We start from the raw sequence: 23908 nt of genomic DNA, 5'->3' as shown, positions 1-23908 counted from the left end.
TAACTCTATATCTAGTTTTCTAAGGAACTGCCAGACTGACTTCCAGAGTGGCTGTACCATTATACAGTCCCACCAGCAATGAATAAGAGTTCCAATTTCTCCACATCCCCTCCAGCATTTGTAGTTTCCTGTTTGTTTAATGGCAGCAATTCTAATCGGTGTTAGATGGTATCTCATTGTGGTCTTAATTTGCATCTCTCTAATAGCTAGTGAAGCTGAACAATTTTTCATGTGTTTCTTGGCCATTTGTATTTCCTCTTCAGAGAACTGTCTTTTCATATCTTTTGCCCATTTTATAATTGGGCTGTCTGTACTATTGTCATTGAGTTGTAGGATTTCTTTATATATGCAAGATATCAGTCTTTTGTCAGATACATGGTTTCCAAAAATTTTTTCCCATTGAGTTGGCTGCCTCTTTACCTTTTTGAGAAATTCCTTTGAGGTGCAGAAACTTCTAAGCTTGAGGAGTTCCCATTTATCTATTTTCTCTTTTGTTGCTTGTGCTTTGGGTGTAAAGTCTAGGAAGTGGCCGCCTAATACCAGGTCTTGAAGATGTTTTCCTACATTATCTTCTAGGAGTTTTATGGTACTTTCTTTTATATTGAGATCTTTGGTCCATTTTGAGTTAATTTTTGTGTAGGGGGTGAGGTAGGGGTCCTCTTTCATTCTTTTGGATATGGATATCCAACTCTCCCAGCCCCATTTGTTGAAAAGACCATTATGACTCAGTTCAGTGACTTTGGGGGCCTTATCAAAGATCAGTCGGCCATAGATCTGAGGGTCTGTCTCCGAATTCTCAATTCGATTCCATTGATCTATATGTCTATCTTTGTGCCAGTACCATGCTGTTTTGACAACTGTGGCTTTATAATAAGCTTCAAAGTCAGGGAGTGTAAGTCCTCCCACTTCGTTTTTCTTTTTTAGAGTGTCTTTAGCAATTCGAGGCATCTTCCCTTTCCAAATAAATTTGATAACTAGCTTTTCCAAGTCTGCAAAGTACGTTGTTGGAATTTTGATTGGGATTGCATTGAATCTGTAGATGAGTTTGGATAGAATTGACATCTTAATGACATTTAGTCTTCCTATCCATGAACATGGAATATTTTTCCATCTTTTAAGGTCCCCTTCTATTTCTTTTAGTAGAGTTATGTAGTTTTCTTTGTATAGGTCTTTTACATCTTTGGTTAAGTTTATTCCTAGGTACTTGATTTTTTTAGTTGCTATTGAAAATGGTATCTTTTTCTTGAGTGTCTCTTCAGTTTGTTCATTTCTAGCATATAGAAACATTACTGACTTATGTGCATTAATCTTGTATCCCGCTACTTTGCTAAATTTGTTTATTAGCTCTAGTAGATGTATTGTCGATTTCTCAGGGTTTTCCAGATATAAGATCATATCATCTGCAAACAATGAGAGTTTTACTTCTTCTTTTCCAATTTGGATGCCTTTTATTTCTTTGTCTTGCCGGATTGCCCTGGCTAGCACTTCCAGCACAATGTTGAATAACAGTGGTGATAGTGGGCATCCTTGTCTTGTTCCTGAATGAGGTTATTTTAGACACAATGAATTCAACAAAGTTCTATGGGACATACAAATGTATTTATTTATTTAGTAGTTAACTGTATCCTGGTGTGAAATTCAGAAGGGGGTCTGTGCTCGAGGTGTCACCATGGAGGTAGGTCGCCATTGAGGCAAAGGAGATTACACAGGCAGTGCTCAAATAACACGGTACAATAATTAACACATTAGGCTTATAATAGAAATGATCATGTTAGGTTATCTGAGACCATTTCTCAGAAGGTAGAGACATTTTAGAGTGACCTGGATTATATAACCTTTCCCTAAGTGGTGCCTCTTATTTACTGCTAATTTCTTTGGACATAGTCTCTCTCTTACTTTTCTTTCACTAGGCTCTGTTCATGTCAATAGCTTGGTTATGGTACCATAACAAATGCTAAAGTGCTAAAAAATTTTTTTAAGTGCCTAGATTCTAACAAGGGACATCAACCTCTAGGGTCAACAACATATTATTATTTTTCGTGGTTCTTCCTGTCTTGTACTGTCTAGTGGTATACTTTTTAGTTTTGTCAAGATAATTCTGTAAAGTAACTTAGGCTTTTACTTGAAGGAACACTATATGTCATGAACATTTAAAGTCTGTTATACAGTAGCAAGTAGTGGTGTAAATACAGTAGCAGGAGAAGAATTACTTTCCTTTGAAGTGAGGGAAGTTGTTGATTAATTTCCATGGTAGTAACTGCTAAGCAGTCCTGGGCAGCTTGGAGTTTAAATGCAATGGGGAACTAGTGAAAGCACTAACATTTTTGTAGAGTTGTAAATATATTTATTTTATTCCTTAGGGGATAGAATAAAACAAATGTATTAACCCCATGCTGTGAATATTAATTTTTTCATGATTTATGTAGTTTGTTTATCGATGGACACTTTTACAACAGGATTTATGAAGCGGGGTCGGAGAATAACACAGCAGTTGTGGCAGTAGAGACTCACACCATACACAAAATTGAAGAAGGCATTGGTAAGTCTTTTTTGTTATCTGGTACTTTTGACCTTAGCCTCCACGGTTGAGATTTCTTTATGTGCCTTTTGTCCCACTCCCGCTTTTCCCCAGTGTGCCCCTTCAATGCTGCAGCCATCAATTTGATGGTGGCACATCTAGAGATACCATTGAGGAATGTCAGTTGATAGTAGTTATTTAACATCAGTTTGCTAGGGTTGCAGAAAAGAGTTTTCATCCATAAAAATCCCACAAAGAAACTAAAGCTTCTGGGTTGATCCTTGTTATTAGGGAAGTTGCTGAGGAAGACTGACAAAGTGTTTACTGGGAGAAAGTCATTGGAAAGAAAATGGACTTTCAAGTTAGATAGATCTAGTTTGAATCCCGTTTTCTCATTCCTTAGGTGGGTGTCCTTGGGAAAATCACTTCACCTTTCTGAGTCCCACATACTTATATGTAAAACAGAGGAAATAATCGCTGCCTCATAGGATTGTTGTAAGATCTAAATGAAATAATGCATATAAAAGCACAAAGCACAGTGTCTGGCAAATAGTGGGTGCTTGGTAAGAGATAGCTGTTATGCCAAACTTCATCCAGAGGATTTGGATTCCTAAGCAATACCGGTAAGTATGAACTGTTAGCCCCTCAGAGGAACCAGGAGATTATAGATTTTGCATTTAAGCTTTGAGAAAGAGTTTTTTGATAAATAACAGATATTTTTTTCACTTTCAGATGCAAGCACTATAGAAGCAAATGAGGATATGGAAATTGCTTACCCCATAACTTGTGGGGAGAGCAAAGCCATCCTCCTCTGGAAGAAGTTTGTATGTCCAGGAATAAATGTGAAGTGTGTCAAGGTAATTGTCTTTTCTCCTTGTTGGGGCCTATTTTGTAGCTCCTTGGTTTTGAAAGATGTAGATTCAGTGCCTCCTCTATCTCTTCCACCATAGGAATGCTTTTTTATTTTTTATTTTTGTGACTATAGTCCCATGCTTCATGGTAGAAACAAATAAGGACTTTGGAATGAAATTGACCTGGTTTCAAGTCCCACTGGGTTCAAGTTCTATGAAAGCAGGAAACTTGTCTGTCTTATTCACTAATATATCCCCAGCACCTAGAATTGTGCCTGTCATATAGTAGGTGATCAGTAAATATATGTTGAATGAATGAGTGGAGTCCCATTTCTATCACTGACTAACTGGGTGACCTTGAGTAACTTATTTAATATTTCAGAGCCTCATATGTTAAAATGAGAATGGTCATATGTATATAATGCTAGAATAATATATATGCTAGGAGATTAAATGAGATAATATATGTAAAATGCCTTGCACTGGTGTGCATTGTGGTAGAGTATATTAAAATTATTATTAATAAAGATAAAATAATCTTCAAGAGAGCACAGTGAGGAATGATTGTTCATTCTGTCTCCATTGGCAGCCACAGCTGTACCCCTAGATAATAGTCACTATCAGTGGCATCATCCTAGAATCATTAAGGATTCCAGAGTTTTGAGGCTCTGCAGAGCTATTGGTTTCTGCCATACTTTTCCCTTCTGCCACATCCTGATTCTTGTAATCAGAGCTGGATAGATAACTTCAGTTTATATGAATAGTCTTTGTAACACTCGACCCAGCCACCTGATTCAGGTCATAAATGGATTCTAGAAGCTAATCAATATATTCATCTCTGACCCTCCTCATGTCCTCTATATGAGGAAGAGAACTGTCCTTGGGGAGAGGATCATCATTTCTGGCATAATAGGGCAGGCAGCTAGATAATACAAGGCTGTGACTTAGAATGTTGCTTCAGTATCTTTGTACATAACATGTAGAGTTATCATCTCTTTCCTTTCTCTCTTGGCCTGGCTAAGTTGACATTGGATTTTTTTGGACTTTTCTTTTGACTTTAGTTCAATGATCAGTTGATCAGCCCCAAGCACTTTGTTCATCTAGCTGGCAAGTCTACCCTGAAGGACTGGAAGAGAGCCATTCGTCTGGGTGGAATCATGCTCAGGTAAGCTCTAATAGCAAGTACACACCGTTCAGCAACCTTTGGGGCACTTAATCATGGTAGATTCCAGAGAATCCAGTCTTTTCTCTTTAATTTGAGATTTTTTTTCTATCTCAAGGATTGGCTTGAGCAATCCATGCATTATTTGACCTTCATCAACTTGTTCTTAAAATTCCAGGGAAGGATGCAAGACTGCATTAATTTAACTCTTGCTAACATCTATGACAACTTTTTCTGATGTCAGGTGGTTGGGGTAGAATCCTCTCTGGACAGAAAGCTCAGGAGTAGATGACAGTCCTGCTTGAGATCACCAAGCAGAGTCAGGTCTAAGCCAGGTGCTAAGGAAGCGTGACAGTCATGGAGAAGTGTAGGCTGACTGACAAATCAGTAAACTGGTTAAGTAGAAGGATGGTAAATAACAAATGTACTGTCTCCCCACCCCACCTTTTTGCAGCAAGTTTTCATTGTAATGTTTTCTCTCAGATGAAGATTACCATTGGTTTGGTATTTCTTGAGTACTCACTTATTGATAGAAAATTTTAAAATATGGTCAAAAATTAAAAGTTCCCCATAGAAAATGTATCAAGAGCCTTAAAAACATCTTACTCTTTGTCTTTTTCAAAAATCTGTCCAAGAAATAATCTATTGTGCTTGTAGAGATTTAAGTGTAAAGATGTTAATTATAGTATTTTTTGTTATGGTGAAAATTGTAGTCTGCCTTAATGTACATCTAAAGTAAATTATGGCTTTTCTAAATATATATGAGTGTATATTAAGGGATATTAGGCAGTCATTAAAATATTTCTGAAGATTTTTACATGGAAAATGCTTACAATGTAAGGTAAAGAAAGAAAAATTATAAAATCAATTAAACAGTGCAGTTTTATTAATGAATAATAGCTGTGTTAAAAACACACAAGTAAAATTTAGTGGAAGAAAATATGCCAAAATATTGATGTTATCTCCGTTGTAGGATTTTTTTTATTATTAATTTTTATTTACAAACATTCTAAACCCACTAAGCAAAAACTTCCTCCTATCCCCTCTCCCTATCTTCTGGTAACCTCTAATCTACTTTCTATCTCTCTGAATTTGCTATTTCTAGATATCTTACATAAATGACATCATGTCCTATGTCCCTTGCTTATTTCATTGAGCATGTTTTCAAGGTTATTCCATGTTGCAGCATGTCTCAGAACTTCATTCCTTTTCATGGCTAAATAATATTCCACTGTATGTATGTACCACATTTTGTTTATCCATTCATTGTTGATGGACACTTGGGTTGTTTCTAGTTTTTGGCTATTGTGAGTAATGCTGCTATGGTAATTGGGGTACAAGCATCTGTTTGAGACCCTGTTTTCATTTTATTTGGATATGTACATAGGAATAAATTAGCTGAGTCGTGGTAATTCTGTACTTAACTTTATGAGGAACTACCATGTTGGTTTCCACAGTGGTGGCACCATTTTACATTCCCACCAACAATGCACTAGAGTTCCAATTTTTCTGTGTCCTCTCAAACACTTAGTACTTTCTATTTTTTTTTCAATAATAGCCATTCTGGTAGTGTGAAGTGATATCTTGTTGTGGTTTTGATTTGCATTTCCCTAATGGCTAATGATATTGAGCATCTTTTCATATGTTTATTGGCCATTTGTAAATCTTTTTTGGAAAAATGTCTATTCAAGTCATTGGCCCATTTTTTAAATGGGATTTTTGTCTTTTTGTTGTTGCATTGTAAAAGTTCTTTATATATTCTGAATATTAAAGCCCCTATCAGATAAATGGTTTACAACTATTTTCTCCCATTCAGTAGGTTGTCCTTTTAGTTTCTTGATAATGTCTTTTGATGCAGTTTTTAATTTTGATGAAGTTTTTAATTTTGATGAAGTTGAATTTATCTATTGTATCTTTTGTTGCTCATGTTTTTGATGTTGTATCTAAGAATCTATAGGTGAGTCCCAGATCATGATGCCTTGCCCCTATGTTATCTTCTAAGAGTTTTATGGTTTTAGCTCTTATATTTAGGTTCTTGATCCATTTTGAGTTAATTTTTGTGTATAGTGTGCAGAACAAGTCCAGTTTCATTCTTTTGCATGTGATTATCTGGTTTTCCTAACACCTATTGAAGAGACTATTCTTTCAGAATTTTTTAAAGGGAAGTTGTTTTCTTTATAGTTTTCTGTATTTTCCATAGATATGTTAAAATTTTTTTCACATATTATGTTTATAGTGAGAGACACGTCAACATTATTTAAAAAAAATTTCCATTTAATTTGTATGGAAAAATCAATAGTTGAATTAACTTGGGGAGGAATACCTTTAACTTTCATTTTTGTTGTTCTTCATCTGATTTATTTGCCAGAAAGACAAGCATATACCAAATCTCCCCAAATCTAGAGAGGAATCAGAAGGCCTAAAAAAATCTTAAGTGAAAGCCAAATGGAATTATAACACCGAGTTTACTATAATTAAAATACTGCATGTTTTTGCTCCTTCTCCATAATAACATGGTCTTGTGGATCCCCTTTTAGGGACAATTTCTAGTGAAAGTTCAGTATAATCAACTTTGATTTGTATTTATAGGAGAGTTGTTAGCTATCTCTATTTTAAATGAAAGAAATCTCTGAATTTATGTCTCTGAAAGTAGCAACAGACCTTGCTGGTCTAAGAATATTAGTACCTCAGAATCTCATCACAAAAGTAATTTATCTGTGGCATTTCTCAGTTGTATGGGGATATGAACTAGTCTTTTCCTCTTTCAGAATGGGTTTCAGTGAGGTTCTATGGGAAAATTCAGCTATTGTCAGGAATATATACCTAAAGATTAGTGATATCAGGACATAGAAGAGAGTATCCATTATGAATATACTATGGAGGGAGAGGAGTACTAGTAAACATGGACAGGACAAATGAAAATTGTATAGCCCCAGTTAGAATTTTTGCAACTTAATGACTGTTAATACTATTGAGTTTCACTAATCTACAGAATAGACTTAGCAGTATTTGTTTCTGAGACCTAGTTCCCTCTAGATGAAGTAGAGGCTGAACTGGTACTTCTTGTCTCCCTTTGCACAGGAAAATGATGGACTCTGGTCAGATTGATTTTTACCAGCATGACAAGGTTTGCTCCAATACCTGCAGAAGCACCAAATTCGATCTTCTGATCAGCAGTGCAAGAGCTCCAGTGCCAGGACAGCAGACAAGTGTGGTGCAGACACCCACTTCGGCCGATGGTAGGGGGTAGGAAACCACCTGAAAACCCACTGTGTTTTTCAGCAGAACCTTTTCTCATTTCTCCCCTTTGTTCCTTAATTTCAATTCTTGTGAGTATCCATGTACATTTTTGTAAGGAATGGTAAACTTGGGTGGGATTCCATGTTTTGCAAATAGACCTCCTTTTTTCTCCCAAATGAGTCCTATTGGCAAACTCCTTTCCCTGTTTCTTTCTTACAGTGTGTGATAAGCACTAGACATATGGTTCAGTAGTTATAATAGTTACTCACCTGTCTGTTTTGGTGTCACTTGGCATATTTGGGTTGAACTTGGACTCTGTTGTGCTACTAGTAGCCAAGGCAGGAAGCTAGATTAGAATGATGAATGGTTTTCAGCCATTGAACTGAGGTGTATCCGTGACAGTGTGTCATTGGCTGGGCTAGACTCTTGAAACCCTGCTGTAAGGACCAAAGAGCTCTGCCTGGAAAGGGTCCAGATTACTAAGCTGAGGCTTCCTCATAAATGAGACAGGATGGACAGACACCTAACTTCAGTACCGTTGAGCTTGAACTAGGGCTTTCTATTTCCCGTCCCAGAAAGATGTAGCCATGTAAGATTGTTAAGGATTCGCTTAGTCCAGCTGAAGACTCACCACAGCTGGAGAAAATGTGTCTTAATTACTGGCGGAAGATTTATAAATGTGCTAGACAGATTCACAAGAACGTAAATGATATAAAAGTTAGAGAAGTATTGTGTTAAAAATGACCTCTCAAGGTTTCTTCTGGCTGTCCCTAATGTTCTGTGAGTGACCAGTGGGTGAGTAGAAGCCAAATCTTTTGGAACTTAATTTCTTCCAGGATAGTATAAAATACCTAGCAGTTAGAATTTTTGGTCACTTGATTCTTTCATCTGAAAGTGAAAAATGCTGTGAAATTATTTAGTTTCCTTTTTATTTGACCAAAGCTCCTTTACTTGTTATCAGGATTGATATTATTCCTTTGCTTGATTTTTTTTTTTTTTTTTTTTTTAATGAACTGAAGTCCTCTGTTCATTTAGACTTCTCAGTTTTTCTTGAGTGTCCTTTTTCTGTTGTCTTTTTAGTTGTCACGTCTCCTGAATCTCCTGTGGGCTGGGAGAGTTTCTCAGACTCCCCTTATTTTGGGTGACTTGACAGTTGGAGGAGAACTGCATAGGGATTTTGAAGACTGTCCCTCATTGCGGGTTTGTCAGAAGTTTTTCTCATGATGAGATGGGGAAGTGAGATTTTTGGAGAAAGATCACAGAGGCAAGATGTTCTTCTGTTCACATCAAGTTAAGGGTTGCTGCTGCTGGCACACAGAGCTTCTCCAGCCTTGGGCTCAGTGAAAGCCCGAAACTTGGCGTGATGCAATGAGCACACTGGCAGCTTTATTTTAGAATGTGGGAACCAGTTGGCTGTGGCATCTATCACCACTTTGAACCCTTTTGATTTTTTTTTTTTACGTGTTTTTCATTTTATTATTGTGCATGTTTTATTCACACACCATACAGTCCATCAAACGTGTACAATCAGTTGCTTTCTGTATAATCATAGAGTTATGCTTTCATCACCACAATCAATTTTAGAACATTTTCATTGCTATAGAAAGAAAAACCCCATATTCCTTACATGCCCCTATTATTGACACTTAGCATTGGTGTGGTACCTTTGTTACAATGATGGAAGAATATTAAAATATTACTGTTAACGCTAGTCCATAGTTTGCATTAGGTGTATTTTTCCCAATATACCACACTATTATTAACCCCTTGTAATGGTGACCTACATTTGTTCTGGTTCATGGAAGAACATTCTTATATTTGTACTATTAACTACCTTCATTGTTCCCAACAATGTTCACTATGTTATATGGTCCCGTGTTTCATCTTCTAGCTGTCTTTCTAGTGACATACACAACCCTAAACTTACCCTCTGAACCATAATCACACACATGATTCAGCGCTGCTAATTACACTCACAATAATATGCTACCATTACCTCTATCCATTTCCAAACATTTACAATCAATCTTATTACAAATTCTGCACAAATTAAACATCAGCTCCCCATTCTCTACCCTCATTCTACCTTCTGGTAACCTATATTCTAGGTTTAAATCCATGAGTTTGCTTATTATTTTGGTTCATATAGTGAGATCATACAATATTTGTCCTTTTGCATCTGGCTTATTTCACTCAACTTAATGTCCTCAAGGTTCATCCATGCTGTTGCTTGCATCAGGACTTCATTCCTTCTTACTGCTGAAGAATATCTCATCATATGTATAGACCACATTTTGTTAACCCATTCGTCACTTGATGGACAGTTGGGTTGTTTCCATTTTTTGGCAGAACATCAGTGTGCAAATGTCTGTTTGCGTCCCTGCTTTCAATTCATCTGAGTGTATACCTAGTAGTGGGATTGCTGGATCATATGGCAGTTCTATAGTTAGCTTCCTGAGGTACTGCCAAACTGTCTTCCACAGCAGCTGCACCATTTTACATTCCCACCAGCAGTGAATAAGTGTTCCTATTTCTCCACATCCTCTCCAAGAGTTGTAGTTTTCTGTTTAATAGTGGCTATTCTAGTTGGTGTGAAATGATATTTCATTGTGGTTTTGATTTGCATTTTCCTAATAACTAGTGATGTTGAGTATCTTTTCATGTGCTTTTTGGCAATTTGTATTTCTTCTTTGGAAAAATGTCTGTTCAAGTCTTTTGCCCATTTTTTTTTTTTTTAAATGCAATTTTATTGCAATATATTCACATAACATACAATCCTTCAAAGTGTACAATCAGTTGTGCATAGTATCATCATATAGTTGTGCATTTATCACCACAGTCAATCTTTGAACATTTTCATTACTCCAAAAAATAAAATAAAAATTAGAATAAAAAAGAACATCCAAAACATTCCATTCCCCTCCCTCCCCCATTGTTCATTTACTTTTTTTCACACTCATTCATTGTCTTTTTTAACTTGATCAAAAAATTAAAAAATAAACAATAAAAAAAAACATTTCAAACAAAACCAAAACAAAGGAATAAGAAAAAACAAATAACCTAAAACAACTACATTGCTTCCAATACGTTCCTACCCTACCCCAAGAAAATCTATAGTCTATAATCCAACAAAGGAATAAGAAAAACAAATAACCTAAAATAACTGCGTTTCTGCAAGTTTGTTCCTACCATAACCCCCAGAATTTTGCCCATTTTTAATTGGGTTGTTTGCTTTTTGTTGTTGAGTTGTAGAATTTCTTTAGATATTCTGGATATCAAACCCTAATTGGATATGTGGTGTCCAAGTATTTCTCCCATTGAGTAGGCTGCCTTTTCACCTTTTTTGACAAAATCCTTTGATGCACAAAAGTATTTAATTTTGTGGAGGTCCCAATTATCTATTTTTTTTTTTTTTCATTGCTTGTGCTTGGGGTGTCAAGTCTAAGAAACCTCTGCCTACCACAAGACCTTGAAGATGTTTTCCTACATTTTCTTCTAGGAGTTTTATGGTCCTGGCTCTTATATTTAGGTCTTTGATCCATTTTTAAGTTATTTTTTATATAAGATGTGGGATAGGTGTCCTCTTTCATTCTTTCGCATAAGGATATCCAGTTCTCCCAGCATCAATTGTTGAAGAGACTATTCTGTCTCAGTTTAGTAGACTTGGCAGCCTGGTCAAAAACTAATCGACTATAAATCTGCAGGTCTATTTCTGAACTCTCAATTCAATTCCATTGATCAGTAGGTCTAGCTTTATGCCAATTCCATACTGTTTTGACCATTGTAGCTTTGTAATATGCTTTAAAGTCAGGAAGTGTGAGTCCTCCAACTTCATTCTTCTTTTTCAACATGTTTTTGGTTATTCCAGGCCCCTTACCCTGCCAAATAAATTTGATAATTGCCTTTTCCATTTCTTCAAAGTAGGCTGTTGGAATTTTGATTGCAATTGCATTGAATCTGTAAATCAGTTTGGGTAGAATTGACATCCTATTGATATTATTAAGTCTTCCAGTCCATGAACATGGAATATCCTTCTATTTATTTGGGTCTTTTGATTACTGATATCTTCTAACATGTAACATCCACACTTGCCTATATTTCTGTTCAAATCAGTTTGGTTTTTCTTAATTTTCTTTGTTTAAAATTTTAATTTATAATTGATAGCAAAGATTTTTCTTCTGTTCATCTGCTGTTCATGGACTCTTCTTATCTGATTTTTGTTGGTCTCAATTCTCTTGCTTTTCCTTATATAGGCTGATAAATAAGCTATATAGCAACTTCAGATTTCTAGATGCTTAGTATCAAATGTGGTGTTGCAGTAGAGCTTTTGGCCAAACCCTGTACATTTCTCTTAAATTATTCCAAGCCCTCCTTACCCTCCATTTGCCTGGGGCATGCAGTCTGGCAATCATGTCCACTTCAGTCTCTATCAGAAATATACCTGCTCAGGAAGCAGATTGCCCTTTTGTGATTTTATGTTATCTTTCACTTTCTATTCAGAGTAAGAAGAAAAGATTTTCTTTTGCAAGGCAGGTTCTCGGTAGAGAATCCATTATTCACCCTAACTTACTGAGGATTCTAGTTTTTAAACTGTGGACCTGCAGGCAAATGGCCTGAATGTTAAAATAACTGGGGCTCACTCAGCGGCTATAAGTATGAGGGAGAGGATAGCTATGACTCAAAATTCACTGGCCTCACCTCTGATGAACTGCTTTTAGGTAGCATCACCCAGATTGCCATCTCAGAGGAGAGCATGGAAGAGGCAGGGCTGGAATGGAACTCGGCTCTCACTGCTGCTGTCACCATGGCCACAGAGGAGGGTGTGAAGAAAGACACAGAGGAAATTTCAGGTACTTTCCTATGGGGCTCAGATACATTTTGGGGTTTTGTGACCCTTATCACCATTATGATTATGGACTCAGAAGACCTCTTAATTACTTTTGTTGGTTTTTTTTTTTCATGCCCACTAGTACTAATTATAACTACTAACATCGTGGTTTAATCCATGCAATGGCCCTGCAAAGTCACATTTTACAGATGAAAAAAATCCCAATTCAGAGAGTTTTGGCAATTTGCCTAAGACCACTCACACAACCAATAAGTGTCAGAGCTGAAATCAGCTGTTTAGTGCATGCTTTTTTTTTTTTTAACATTTTTTTATTGTAAAACATAACATATATACAGCAAAGTAATAACTTTCAAAAGTATGATTTAACAAGTAGTTATAGAGCAAATTTCAAAGACTGTTGTGGTTTACGGTTCCACCAATTCATTTATTTTCTTCTAGATGTTCTAATACCCTAGAGACTAAAAAAAAATTTATATAACGATTCAGTATTTGTAATCCTTTGTTAAATCCTATCTTGTCTGTTGCTATTCCTCCCTCTTGTTTGATCACTGTCTCAATTTTCAGGGATATCTGGGCAGTAACAACCCTAACTTGTTGATTTTGGAAAGGGTGCCAATATTATGGTGAAGGGGGATGCATCTGGTTGATGTTCTTGAAGAGGCTAGTGCATGCTTTTCATCTTACCAAACTATCTCCAACTTTAGCACATTTCTTAGATAAACCAAGCTGCAAAATGTTAGAAGGAAAAGTTAGGTAGCAGGTGGTGTAAGAGAATGGTGATTAATGATGATATCTTACAGGGGACCAAGAAAGGCTGCACTACCTTCCCCATTCATTAACTTATTTAACCAATATTTATTCGAACGTATTTTTAGTTGCCACTGTTGCTAGAGTCTAGATCCATAGATGAAAAGATACAGCCTATACCCACAAACAACTTATATCCCCACCTATTCAACTTTTCTTTTTTTGTTGTTTCTAACTACAGGGCTAAGGGAAGAATATATTTAATATTTTTATTGGAGGATGATGCCTATTCCTTGTAGCTAGAGCCATGACAAATTGACGGCATGGCAAATTGAGACAATTATCCCAAGCCCCTATGCTGCTGAAGGGGCCAAATAATTATGCACCAACTTAGGGAGGCAGCTGAAGTTACAAAAGTTCCTTCCCTTGTCTCAGAAATGGCCCAATAGGAAATCCTTTTTGATTTGAAATAATTTTGAATTTAACATTGTAGTGAATGTGCCTAAGCATCTGTGAAGCATCCCTCATTTACCTTCCCTCTTATTTCTCTTATGCCAGAGGACACTTTGATGTTCTGGAAGGGAATAGCAGATGTAGGGCTCATGGAAGAGGTTGTCTGCAATATACAGAAGGAAATAGAGGAGCTACTCAGAGGAGTTCAGCAGCGGCTCATCCAGACTCCCTTCCAGGTCACAGGTAAGTACGCTAATTGTAACAACAGTGGTCATTTTTTGAACACTCAAAGTGTAGGCAGGTCCTGTTAGCCTCACAACAATCTTGAGGTGTGGGTATTAGATGCCTGTTTTACAGAAGAGGAAACTAAGACTTATAAAATTAAGTCACTTGTCCAGGGTACATAACTGGGTTTTGAACTCAGGTCTGGCCATGCTTTTTCCACAGGTAATTTTTACCTTTATGAATCATGCTAAAAAGCAATTTATATAGAGAAGGAGAATTGGAAAAATCTACTTAGTTTTAGATTATTCTCATGTTCTATTAGTTAAAGGTTTCCAGAACTCTTACGTTCACTTATAGCTGAATATTTTGCTATATTTTAAATATTCACAGGGTGCTTGCTGCTGTGCAGAATGTGTAAGGATGTTTAATCATCTAAAACAAATGGGGTTATGATGAGACCTCATAAGCTTGTCTGTTCAGTGAGTTCTTACTTAGATGTGTTAGTTGTTTCTTGTTACTTCTTTATAACCCATACATTATCTACCATACATGTAAACAATTTACAGCAAAATCTTTTTTAAAATTTAAAAGTATGCATGCTTGTAGTAAAAAAAGGGCATGTAATACAGACCACAGGGGTGACTATTTAGATAGGGTGGTCAAGGAAGGCTCTCTAGGGAGCTGACATTTGAGCAGAGACTTGGACTGAAGGAGCTAGTCATGTGATGAGCTAGGAGAAGGAGCATTCCAGGCAGAGGGAACAAAGATCCAGAAGTGGGAATGAGTCTGGTGGGCTCAAAAGAATTACAGGAACATCAGTGCAGCTGCAGTAGAGTAAGTTATGGGGAGGGCGACAAGTGGTAAGGTTGGAGAGGAAGAGGGGACAGTTCAGTTATGCTTTAGTCAGAGCTCTGTGTTTTATTCTAAGGTGATGATAAGCCATCATAGTGAATTTGAGCATGGGAGTGAAGTGATAAGATGTGTATTTTAAAAGGGTCACTCAGGCTGCGTGTGGAAAATAGACTATAATGGGGCAAGAGTAGAAACAAGATCAATTGGGAGACTTGAAGGAATTAGTCCTGGCGAGAGATGATAGTGGCATGAATTAGAGTGGTAGTGGTAGACTTGGGAAGAAATGATCACGTTGGGGGTGTGTTTTGAATATGGAATGACAAGTCTTGTTGAGAAAGAAAAAAATCCAGGATGACTAGTAAATGTTTGGTGCAGTGAGTGGTGATGCCATTTAAGGTTGATGAAGAACCACCAGGGAAAGGGCAGGTTTAGAGGGGAAATCAAAATTGGTTTTTGACTTGTTAAAGTAAGATGCCTATGAGGATTTCAAATGAAGATTTTACTCAGATATACAGATATATGAATCTGAAAGCACAAGGAAGAGGTCATGGTTGGAGATATCCATATAAGAGCTCTCAGCATGCACCTGGTATTTAAAACCATGGAACTGGATGCGATGACTGTAAGAGAGTGTAAAGGTAGAAATGGTCTGAGTTAAGGAAGCAATGACAGCAAATACCACTCTTTCAGGAAGTTTTGTATAAAGGGAAACAGAGAAATAATATTAATAATAATATTGCATGCCAGCCCCCATGTTTAATACTTAAAATATGATACTTCTTATCTTCATATCTGTGTTTCAGAGCAAGTATTTTTAGTCCCATTTGTTTCAGATGAGAAAACTGAGGAGAGAAATGACATGCCTGCCTCATCACTTTACTGCTCTGCTCAATATCACTAAGATTCATACTTTTAGCTCTATCTAGTACACTGACCATGTTTTCTAAACCAAAAGTCAGAACTTGTAACCAGATGCAAGATTTTTTTTCTGATTTCTGTATTTATTTATATGGAAAGATTTACAAAGATATAACAATTATATCAAATTAATTATAATAAAGTATATGAAATTAAGATACTGCCATCCTTTCTGGGTTGTTTCATATTTGTACGTAGCACAACAGAGAGTTGATGGAACATTTCTGTTTTAACTTGACAGATATGTCTTTTGTTTTAATAGATGCTGCTGTTCTTAACAATGTAGCACATACATTTGGCCTAATGGATACAGTCAAGAAGGTTTTGGACAACAGAAGGAACCAAATAGAGCAGGGAGAAGAGCAGTTTCTCTATACTCTGACAGGTATGTGCTACTTCTCACCCTTCTTAGGTAATATTATATTGGTGTTCTTGAGTGTTAACATTTACTTGTTGACTTCTCTTGGGACTAAGTTTTTGTTTTTTTTTTAATTCACATAATTTCAGATTTTACTTTTTCTTTATATACAGCCCCAGGTGAGTTGAAGTGGTGGGAAGTAAAGGGGGCACAAAGGAAAAGAGAAAGAAGCAAGCATCCTGTCTGTATCTTCTTGAGGATTAAGGTGTCTGCAGAATTGCTCCATTAATCCAGTAATGTTGGTGGCAGAAGAAACAAATTGGCCTTTGTCTTTTTTACATTATTGATACATCTTTTGGTGGATGTATATTTAGCACCTTCTCCATTATTTTGGTAATCAGATATTGTAAGAACATGGCTAATTCAATTTTTTTTATTAAGTACTTACTTTGAGTTAGTTTCCAAACTAGGTGTTAGAAATACAAAGTTACATAAAATCACCTCAGTCTTTCATAGTCTTTAAGAGGACTCAAGGGGGAAGCAGACCTAGAAACAAATAAGTACAAAAAATAGTAAGTTTTGTGACAGAAGGATGTAGTGGGTATGATGGAAGAGAAACGGGATTAACCACTTATTTCCAGAGAGAATCAAGAGAAGATATCGGAAGAGGTAAGGCAGTGAAAGATATAATACAAGTAGCATTTATATATTATTAGCATTTGAATAATGTAGAATATATTATGGTTGGTCATGAAGAGAAAAAGAAAGAAAGAATTTAGTAAGAAAGGAACAGTTGAGGTTGTTTTAAATTTATTTGTATACCCAGTTTATAATTTAGACCCAGTTTACCCAGTGCTTTCAGAGATACCCTATCACATTTGATCCTCCTAAAAATGCCGGAATGGCTATTCTCCCTATTTTACAGATAGCCCAGTAGAGGCACAGAGAGGATTAATGATTTATCTGAGGCCACATCACTACTTGGCAGCAAAACCTGGAGTAGAACACTCTTCCTTCTCCTGATCCAGTGCTTTGTCTCACCTTGAAAAACTTTAAGCCATTAAAAAAAGAGGTGTTTTTTTTGTTTTGTTTTGTTTTTAAAGTATGGGCTTCTGGCTCCTTGTCCACATTAGTTTTTAGATCATTTTAATCATAGTATACATAAAGTTTTGTTTTCTGCTTTTTTCTCTATGATGTATTAGTAATATCCCAAATTGCTACACAGTAGGCTTACCTGAACATTCTAGGGATGACATTTAAATTTTCTAAAATTTCTTCAGTAGCTTATATAATGTGGCAGTCACCTTGTATGAATATAACTTTTTCTTTTTATGACCTTTTAAACCACTTCTCAGGACTAAGCTTGAAATTAAACAGTATTGATAATTTTTTTATGAATTTTTGTGACCTGTTTTCAAATTTCCAAGATTATACCAATTTATGTTCCCAGTTTGAGTACCCCAACAATGGGCTTTATTTATAATATTCCCCAATTCAGAATTTTTTAAATGTATAGATTTAATTGGTAACTTAAGACAGTCACTTTATCTCTCTAGATCCTCATTAAAAATAAATGAATTTGAACTCTAAAATCTCTTTCAAAGTTCTGTAATTCTCAGGGACTTCCTCTGAAACTTTCTGTAGATTTCTCTGGGCCAATGGGATACTGAGGCTATTTGGTCACCACTAAAGGAGTTTTCTAGACAACTCAGCAGAGTGCTCCTCCTGCCTTGAAGGACAGTTTGGGAATCACTGTTTTCAGAGTGGCCCTTGTGTGTGGTTCCTTGGTAGGTCCATGGAAGTTCCGCAGGGATTGTGGGATTGTACAGAGATATTTCTGGTTTCCTTCCTTTTTTTTTTTTTTTTTTTTGTTGGTCTGTTCTGTAGACCCAGTCAGGGCATATTCAAGCCGCAAGACCAACTGATGGCCATTTTGGTTTGTATTTGTATTTGGTGACAACTGACAAAATGCCAGGGGAGCTTTAGTATTGAATAATAGGATCATAGCCTTCAAAAGATTCTGAACTGTTGCCCTGACTATAATCACAAAATGTAATGTAATTATTGGAGGGATTTTTAAAATCATCCAGTCTAGTTTCTTCATTTTGAAAATAATGAAGTGACTTGCTTTAGACTACATGGTGACAAAAGCAGGACACTATTCCAGATGTTCTGACTCCCAGTTTGATGTTCCCAAGGTTATTCTTTCCTCTATACAAAGTCTGTCTTTTTTTCCATAGAATTGGAACGGCAGTTGGAAGAGCAGAAGAAGCAAGCTCAGGATCACAGGCTGAAATCCCAGACTGTTCAAAATGTAGTACTGATGCCTGTGAGCACTCCTAAGCCTCCAAAAAGACCCCGACTCCAGCGGCCAGCCTCCACCACCGTACTGAGCCCTTCTCCTCCTGTCCAGCAGCCTCAGTTCACAGTCATCTCACCCATCACTATCACCCCCGTGGGTCAGTCATTTTCCATGGGCAATATTCCAGTGGCCACCCTCAGCCAGGGCTCCAGCCCTGTGACTGTCCACACACTGCCTTCTGGTCCTCAGCTCTTCCGCTATGCCACCGTGGTCTCCTCTGCCAAGAGCAGCTCACCAGACACAGTGACCATCCACCCTTCATCTAGCTTGGCGCTGCTAAGCTCCACTGCCATGCAGGATGGGAGTACCCTGGGCAACATGACCACCATGGTGAGCCCTGTGGAGTTGGTGGCCATGGAGTCCGGTCTGACCTCAGCAATCCAGGCTGTTGAAAGCACCTCAGAGGATGGGCAGACCATCATTGAGATTGACCCAGCCCCAGACCCAGAGGCTGAGGATACTGAGGGCAAAGCAGTCATTTTGGAGACAGAACTGAGGACTGAGGAGAAAGTTGTGGCTGAAATGGAAGAACACCAGCATCAAGTCCACAATGTGGAGATTGTGGTCTTGGAGGATTAATTGGGGAACTTGGGGCCAGGAGATATCTTTTGGTTTGGAATTTTAATTATTTGTTTATTTTTATCATTGTCCCACTCATTTCCACATAGGATCCTTTTTTTTTTAAACAAAATCTTGTTGTTGTAACTGAAAATGTTGGGTCCCTCCTGCCACCTCATTGAGAAATGGACAAAACAGGCTGCCCTTCCAGAGTTTGAGAGTAGATCATTCAATGTTCTAATCTTACACCAAGAAAGTTATTTCCTTTAGGGGAGGCATCGAGATAACCAGAAACCCTGTCCAAAAAGCTCTTCCCTGGCTAGTCTGTCTGCATATGGATGTCATTTTATTTTTGCGAAGGTGCATTGATCAGAAAACAGATCTGGCATTGGAAAGCAACCCACTCACATGTGGATGCAAAAGGATACTTTATTTCAGATCTCAGAAAGGGCCTCAGAAGCCAGTGCAAAACTCTGAAACAAGGAAGTTGATCTCTGCTTGAGGGGAAGATGGCATACCAACAGCAGCTTAAAAAGGGAAGTGCTTTGGTGAGGATGGGGCAAGGAAATTTCTTACTTCCAAGAGTGTGACTGAAAGCTCTTAAGAACCTGAAGGTTGTCACCATGGGTAACCGTGGGTGCCAGTTTTGAGGAGAGGCAGGTGATGAGTGGAAGGGTACAGTTCCACAAAACAAGTGGCAGCTGTGGGCCTGTGGCTTTGCAGAAATAGAAATCCAGGGATGCCACGGCTGGGCTTTGGGATTGGAGGTGGTAGTTCACCCCCCCAACCCCCTACTCCCGCCTCCTACCCCCTTGTCAGAGCACTTAACTTCCTAAATTGGGATCAGCCCATTCATTTGCAAACTGTGTGATGTGGTGAAAATTACTCTGGTTCTTGGATTGTAGTTGTCTGGGGGTGAGGCTCCAAGGCCATCATTTTTATTGCATGACTCCAGGGGCAGGGGAGTTCTTCATCCAGACCAGATGTCATTTTTGGTGGGGCCCATTTTCAGCTTTGGAACCAAAAGCAGCCACTCGTTTGGTGCTTCCTCTTGTTCTGCCCTCCACCCCTCAACCCGGAATGGCTTCTGTCTCCTAGATACTGTGCTCTGCAGTTTTTTTGTAGATTGGCAGGTAGGTGCCTGCCTGCCTGCATCCCCTTTTAGATTGATTTATACCATTTATACCACAGATGTTTCAGTGAGATATTGAGCTTGTTAACAAAACAAAACCTTAGGCTTGGCAGGGAAAATTCAGCCCCACCCCACCCTCACCCCCACCACAGCTTTCCTGAGGCACTGAGTTGATGTCTCCTCCTGAGTGAGCTGGACTCCCTGGGAAAGAAACATTTGTCTGTAACATTATCTGATAGGAAATGTACCAGGAATGTCAAAAATAATGTCTTTGGGGGAGGGAGGTTGTTTTGTTTACTTTTTAAATGTTTGTGTATTTAGAGCTGGGCCATTTACATGCTGTGATTCCCTCTCTTTAACCCTCTTCAGTGTTTGGGGCAAGAGTGGACCCTGGTTTTTCTTTCTTTGATTGCATTGTTTACTGCACTAGGGAAAATATAGGGAAACTGCAGACAATTTAAAGGAAAAATAGGTTGAAAAGAAAGCACACACCTTAGGAGTGGGAGGATTTTTTTTTTTAATTAAAAACAAAACTTCAACCTGTAGTTTCTTTTTTTTTTTAAAGAAGGCCCCCACCTGAAACCATGCTTCTCTTAATAGATGTTGGAAATCTGGTCAGACAAGTGAAAACGTTGTTCTGCCAGATCTCAGATGGCTGTGTAAGTCAGAGAAGCCCTCCAATTTGGGAGGATCAATCTTAAAAGCCTTAAGGGTGAGATTTCTGCCCCATACAGTTGTGGTTTCCAGCTTTAAAACTGTATGGGGTTTTATTTTTCTTTCAGAAATATTTAATAGGCGTAGTAATCAGCTTAGAACAAACCTTTGGCCCTTTATATATCTTTAGTGATGTAAGTGGCTTTTATTTCCTACTTCTTTAGGTTTTCTGTCGGTACATAAAAACAAAAATTCTGTCTAAGACTGGAACTAGTACTTGAACCTGGAAAGACTTATCTCATCCCTATTGTGGTTTTTAGAGACACTTTTCTCTTTCCCAGAGATGACAGGACCAATTTGGGACAGGAGAGGAGCCCCAGAGAAAACCAACACATTAGCTCAGGTTCCTTTCTTTCCTCTGTCAAAGCTGTTAGTGTTTTAAGGTGATCATCATGCTTCCAAAGTCAAGAGAGCACCTCCTAAAGACAAAGCCAGTTTACTTTCACTCTTTTGAGTATTCCAGCTGGTGAAAATACATGAGCTTTTTGTATTACTGGTCTTCCACTAGCTTGTCATTATTACTAGATGCTGTGGCACTGCTGTTGAGTGCGGGTTCCTTCACAGCCCTGGTTTAGATGATCACAGACAGGGTGAGATATATGCAAGCCATTGGTTTGTGCACGAGCAATTGCAATGAATCACTCTTCAAGCTGACTTGCCAGCAGTCATTTATCTTTCTAGTCATTCTTTAAATAAACATTGATAAGTACCATCTATGTGCCAGGCTTTGTGCTAGGCACTGGCAGTACAAAGTTCTGGTCTCAAGGGATTCATACTTCAGATGTTCTCTGGAGTTAAGAACTATACTTCACTGTGATTGGTTTCCTTTGTAATACTATGTATTTTATGCATTGAAAAACATTATTCTGAGAATTGGTCCGTAGATATCAGCAGACTGCCAAAGGCACCAAAAAATTAAGAACCCTCTTCTCTAGTGAGAGAACCTGAAACAGATCATCATCATAGGGTAAGTGCAGTGATAGAGCTGTTGACTGGAGCTGAGAGAACAAGGAGGTCAAATACTTAACCCAGCTTAGGGGTGGGAGGGTAGGGTCAGGGAATATGGGAATATTTTCAGGAGAAAGTATGTACCTAAGGCTGATTTAAGAGAGACCATTTTTGGCTACTTTTGTCCTACTCTTTCATTTTCAGCTAGTTGGGCGTATTTATACAAAAGAAAGAAAAACCCTTAGTCTCTTGCTGCTTCTGCCTACAGAGCCAGGCAGTCAGCGGCACTGGTACTTTCTCAAAACCGATAGCACCCCACTGGTAAAAGCTGGGTCATGCACTGGCTTCTCAGATTTTCCATTGGATGGGATCCAGTGTTGAATCCAGCGCAGGATGGGGTCTAGCTGGTAGTAAGTAAATGCCCCACATCTTCCTGACGTGCAGTTTCCACAAAGGCCATGGAGTCTATTGTAAAGCTGTTTCTTGACCATGTCCTTGTTTGGTCCCTACCTTGTTTTCTTCCCCTTCTCAGTTTCCAGGCCCCTCACGACCACTGCCTCTTCACCCGTTCATACACAGTCATTCTGAAGTAAAAAAATGAACAAAGGGTTGAATATTAAAGATTCAGAGCCACTTTACATGGAATTTTCTTTCATACTTCTGTCCATATTAGGGAAGGAAGACCAATGTTAATCCATATACCTTGGAAATTCATATCCAGTTCAGGCGGTTCTGACACCCTTTAGTGGTAGCCTTTTATCCCATGCATGAAAGGCACTTTAGGTAAGTCAATGGTAGGGAATATTGTTCTTGGTAACATGTGATTATAAAGAGAGTGAAAATCAAGCATGAAATATGGAATTACTCGATCATTAGTTATAACGGGTCCAGGTTTTGGTACTACCAAGGAGGTAGAAAGGACAAAGAATTCTGAAAATAGGCATGAAGTTGTGGTTTACCTTGGGCAATATTCGTGGAGAAATAGTCCTCACTGAGACAAAAAAAAGTTAAACACTAGGCTAGCCCCTGCATTTTCAAATAATTTTCCTAGAACAACTGATCACTTTCCTGGGAGTGGGGCAGAACCCTCACACCTAGGATGACTCCTCCTTGGGAAATTTTCATGTCATCTGTAATAAATTGCAATATCTAAAGTTATTGCACTAGACAAGGAAACCTAAGGGATCAGTTTGTTAGATTTGAACCCTTTGCCCCAGGAATTATTGCTTGTAGGCAGCCCTAATTTATTGTGTGCTTTCCAGGTACCTTTTCAATCCTGGAACATCTTTCTTAGGCCTGAGCTATGTGATTTGACTTCCAGAAGGTACAAGGCTCCTCTAACTTCCTTATCCACAACCCCACTTCATCCTCCTACTATAGTCCTTGCTAGATTCTCAATTCTTGAGACAATCACTTCTCAACTCAAGGCACTTCCAGGACCCAATCTTTTTTTTTTTTTAATTCAATTTTATTGAGATATATTCACATACCATGCAGTCATACAAAGCATACAATCAATTGTTCACAGTACCATTATATAGTTGTGCATTCATCACCAAAATTAATTTTTGAACATTTTTATTACCACACTCACAAAAATAATAAGAATAAAAATTAAAGTGAAAAAGAACAATTAAAGTAAAAAAGAACACTGGGTGCCTTTTTTTTTTTTGCCCCCATTTTTCTACTCATCTATCCATACACTGGACAAAGGAGAGTGTTGTCCATATGGCTTTCCCAATCACATTGCCAGGACCCAATCTTAGCAAACATCCATGGAGTGTAGTTTTTACTACCTAAGATAGGCATTCCCAATTCCATCAGTCACCTGAATTGAAGCACCTTTGGGATGTGCTGTGCAATAACTAAAAGTAAGTTTCTCAAAACACACAGACTCTAAAACATATCTTTTGCACCTAATTGATTCTCTACCCATGGTCCATGGCCCAGGTTAAGACATACTTCATTGTCCAGATAAATTGTTGCAGCCCAGTTTGAGCCTATTTCCCTGGAACTACCTA

The 23908-nt window shown here is 37.9% G+C and overlaps 1 protein-coding gene across 9 annotated transcripts in view; it reads left to right on the top strand.

The window, feature by feature from the left end:
* The window catches only part of GMEB1 (glucocorticoid modulatory element binding protein 1), a 35806-nt gene extending 14377 nt beyond the window's left edge, over positions 1-21429 (top strand). For 8 of the 9 annotated variants that reach the window (XM_037827978.1, XM_037827977.1, XM_037827976.1 and 5 more), the window contains 8 exons: positions 2427-2539; positions 3251-3375; positions 4431-4534; positions 7613-7770; positions 12490-12621; positions 13926-14063; positions 16078-16200; positions 18414-21429. In XM_037827978.1, the coding sequence (XP_037683906.1) occupies positions 2427-2539; positions 3251-3375; positions 4431-4534; positions 7613-7770; positions 12490-12621; positions 13926-14063; positions 16078-16200; positions 18414-19114 (1594 nt within the window). In that variant the 3' untranslated portion in view covers positions 19115-21429. The remainder of the gene's footprint in view (positions 1-2426; positions 2540-3250; positions 3376-4430; positions 4535-7612; positions 7771-12489; positions 12622-13925; positions 14064-16077; positions 16201-18413) is intronic. The other variant, XM_037827979.1, reaches the window with a different exon arrangement.
* The last annotated feature ends 2479 nt before the right edge of the window (positions 21430-23908 follow it).

The sequence above is a fragment of the Choloepus didactylus genome, chromosome 2, assembly GCF_015220235.1.
Source record: "Choloepus didactylus isolate mChoDid1 chromosome 2, mChoDid1.pri, whole genome shotgun sequence".
NCBI lineage: Eukaryota > Metazoa > Chordata > Mammalia > Pilosa > Megalonychidae > Choloepus > Choloepus didactylus.
Note: the sequence above shows the minus strand (reverse complement) of the source record. Positions and strands in the feature narration are given on the sequence as shown.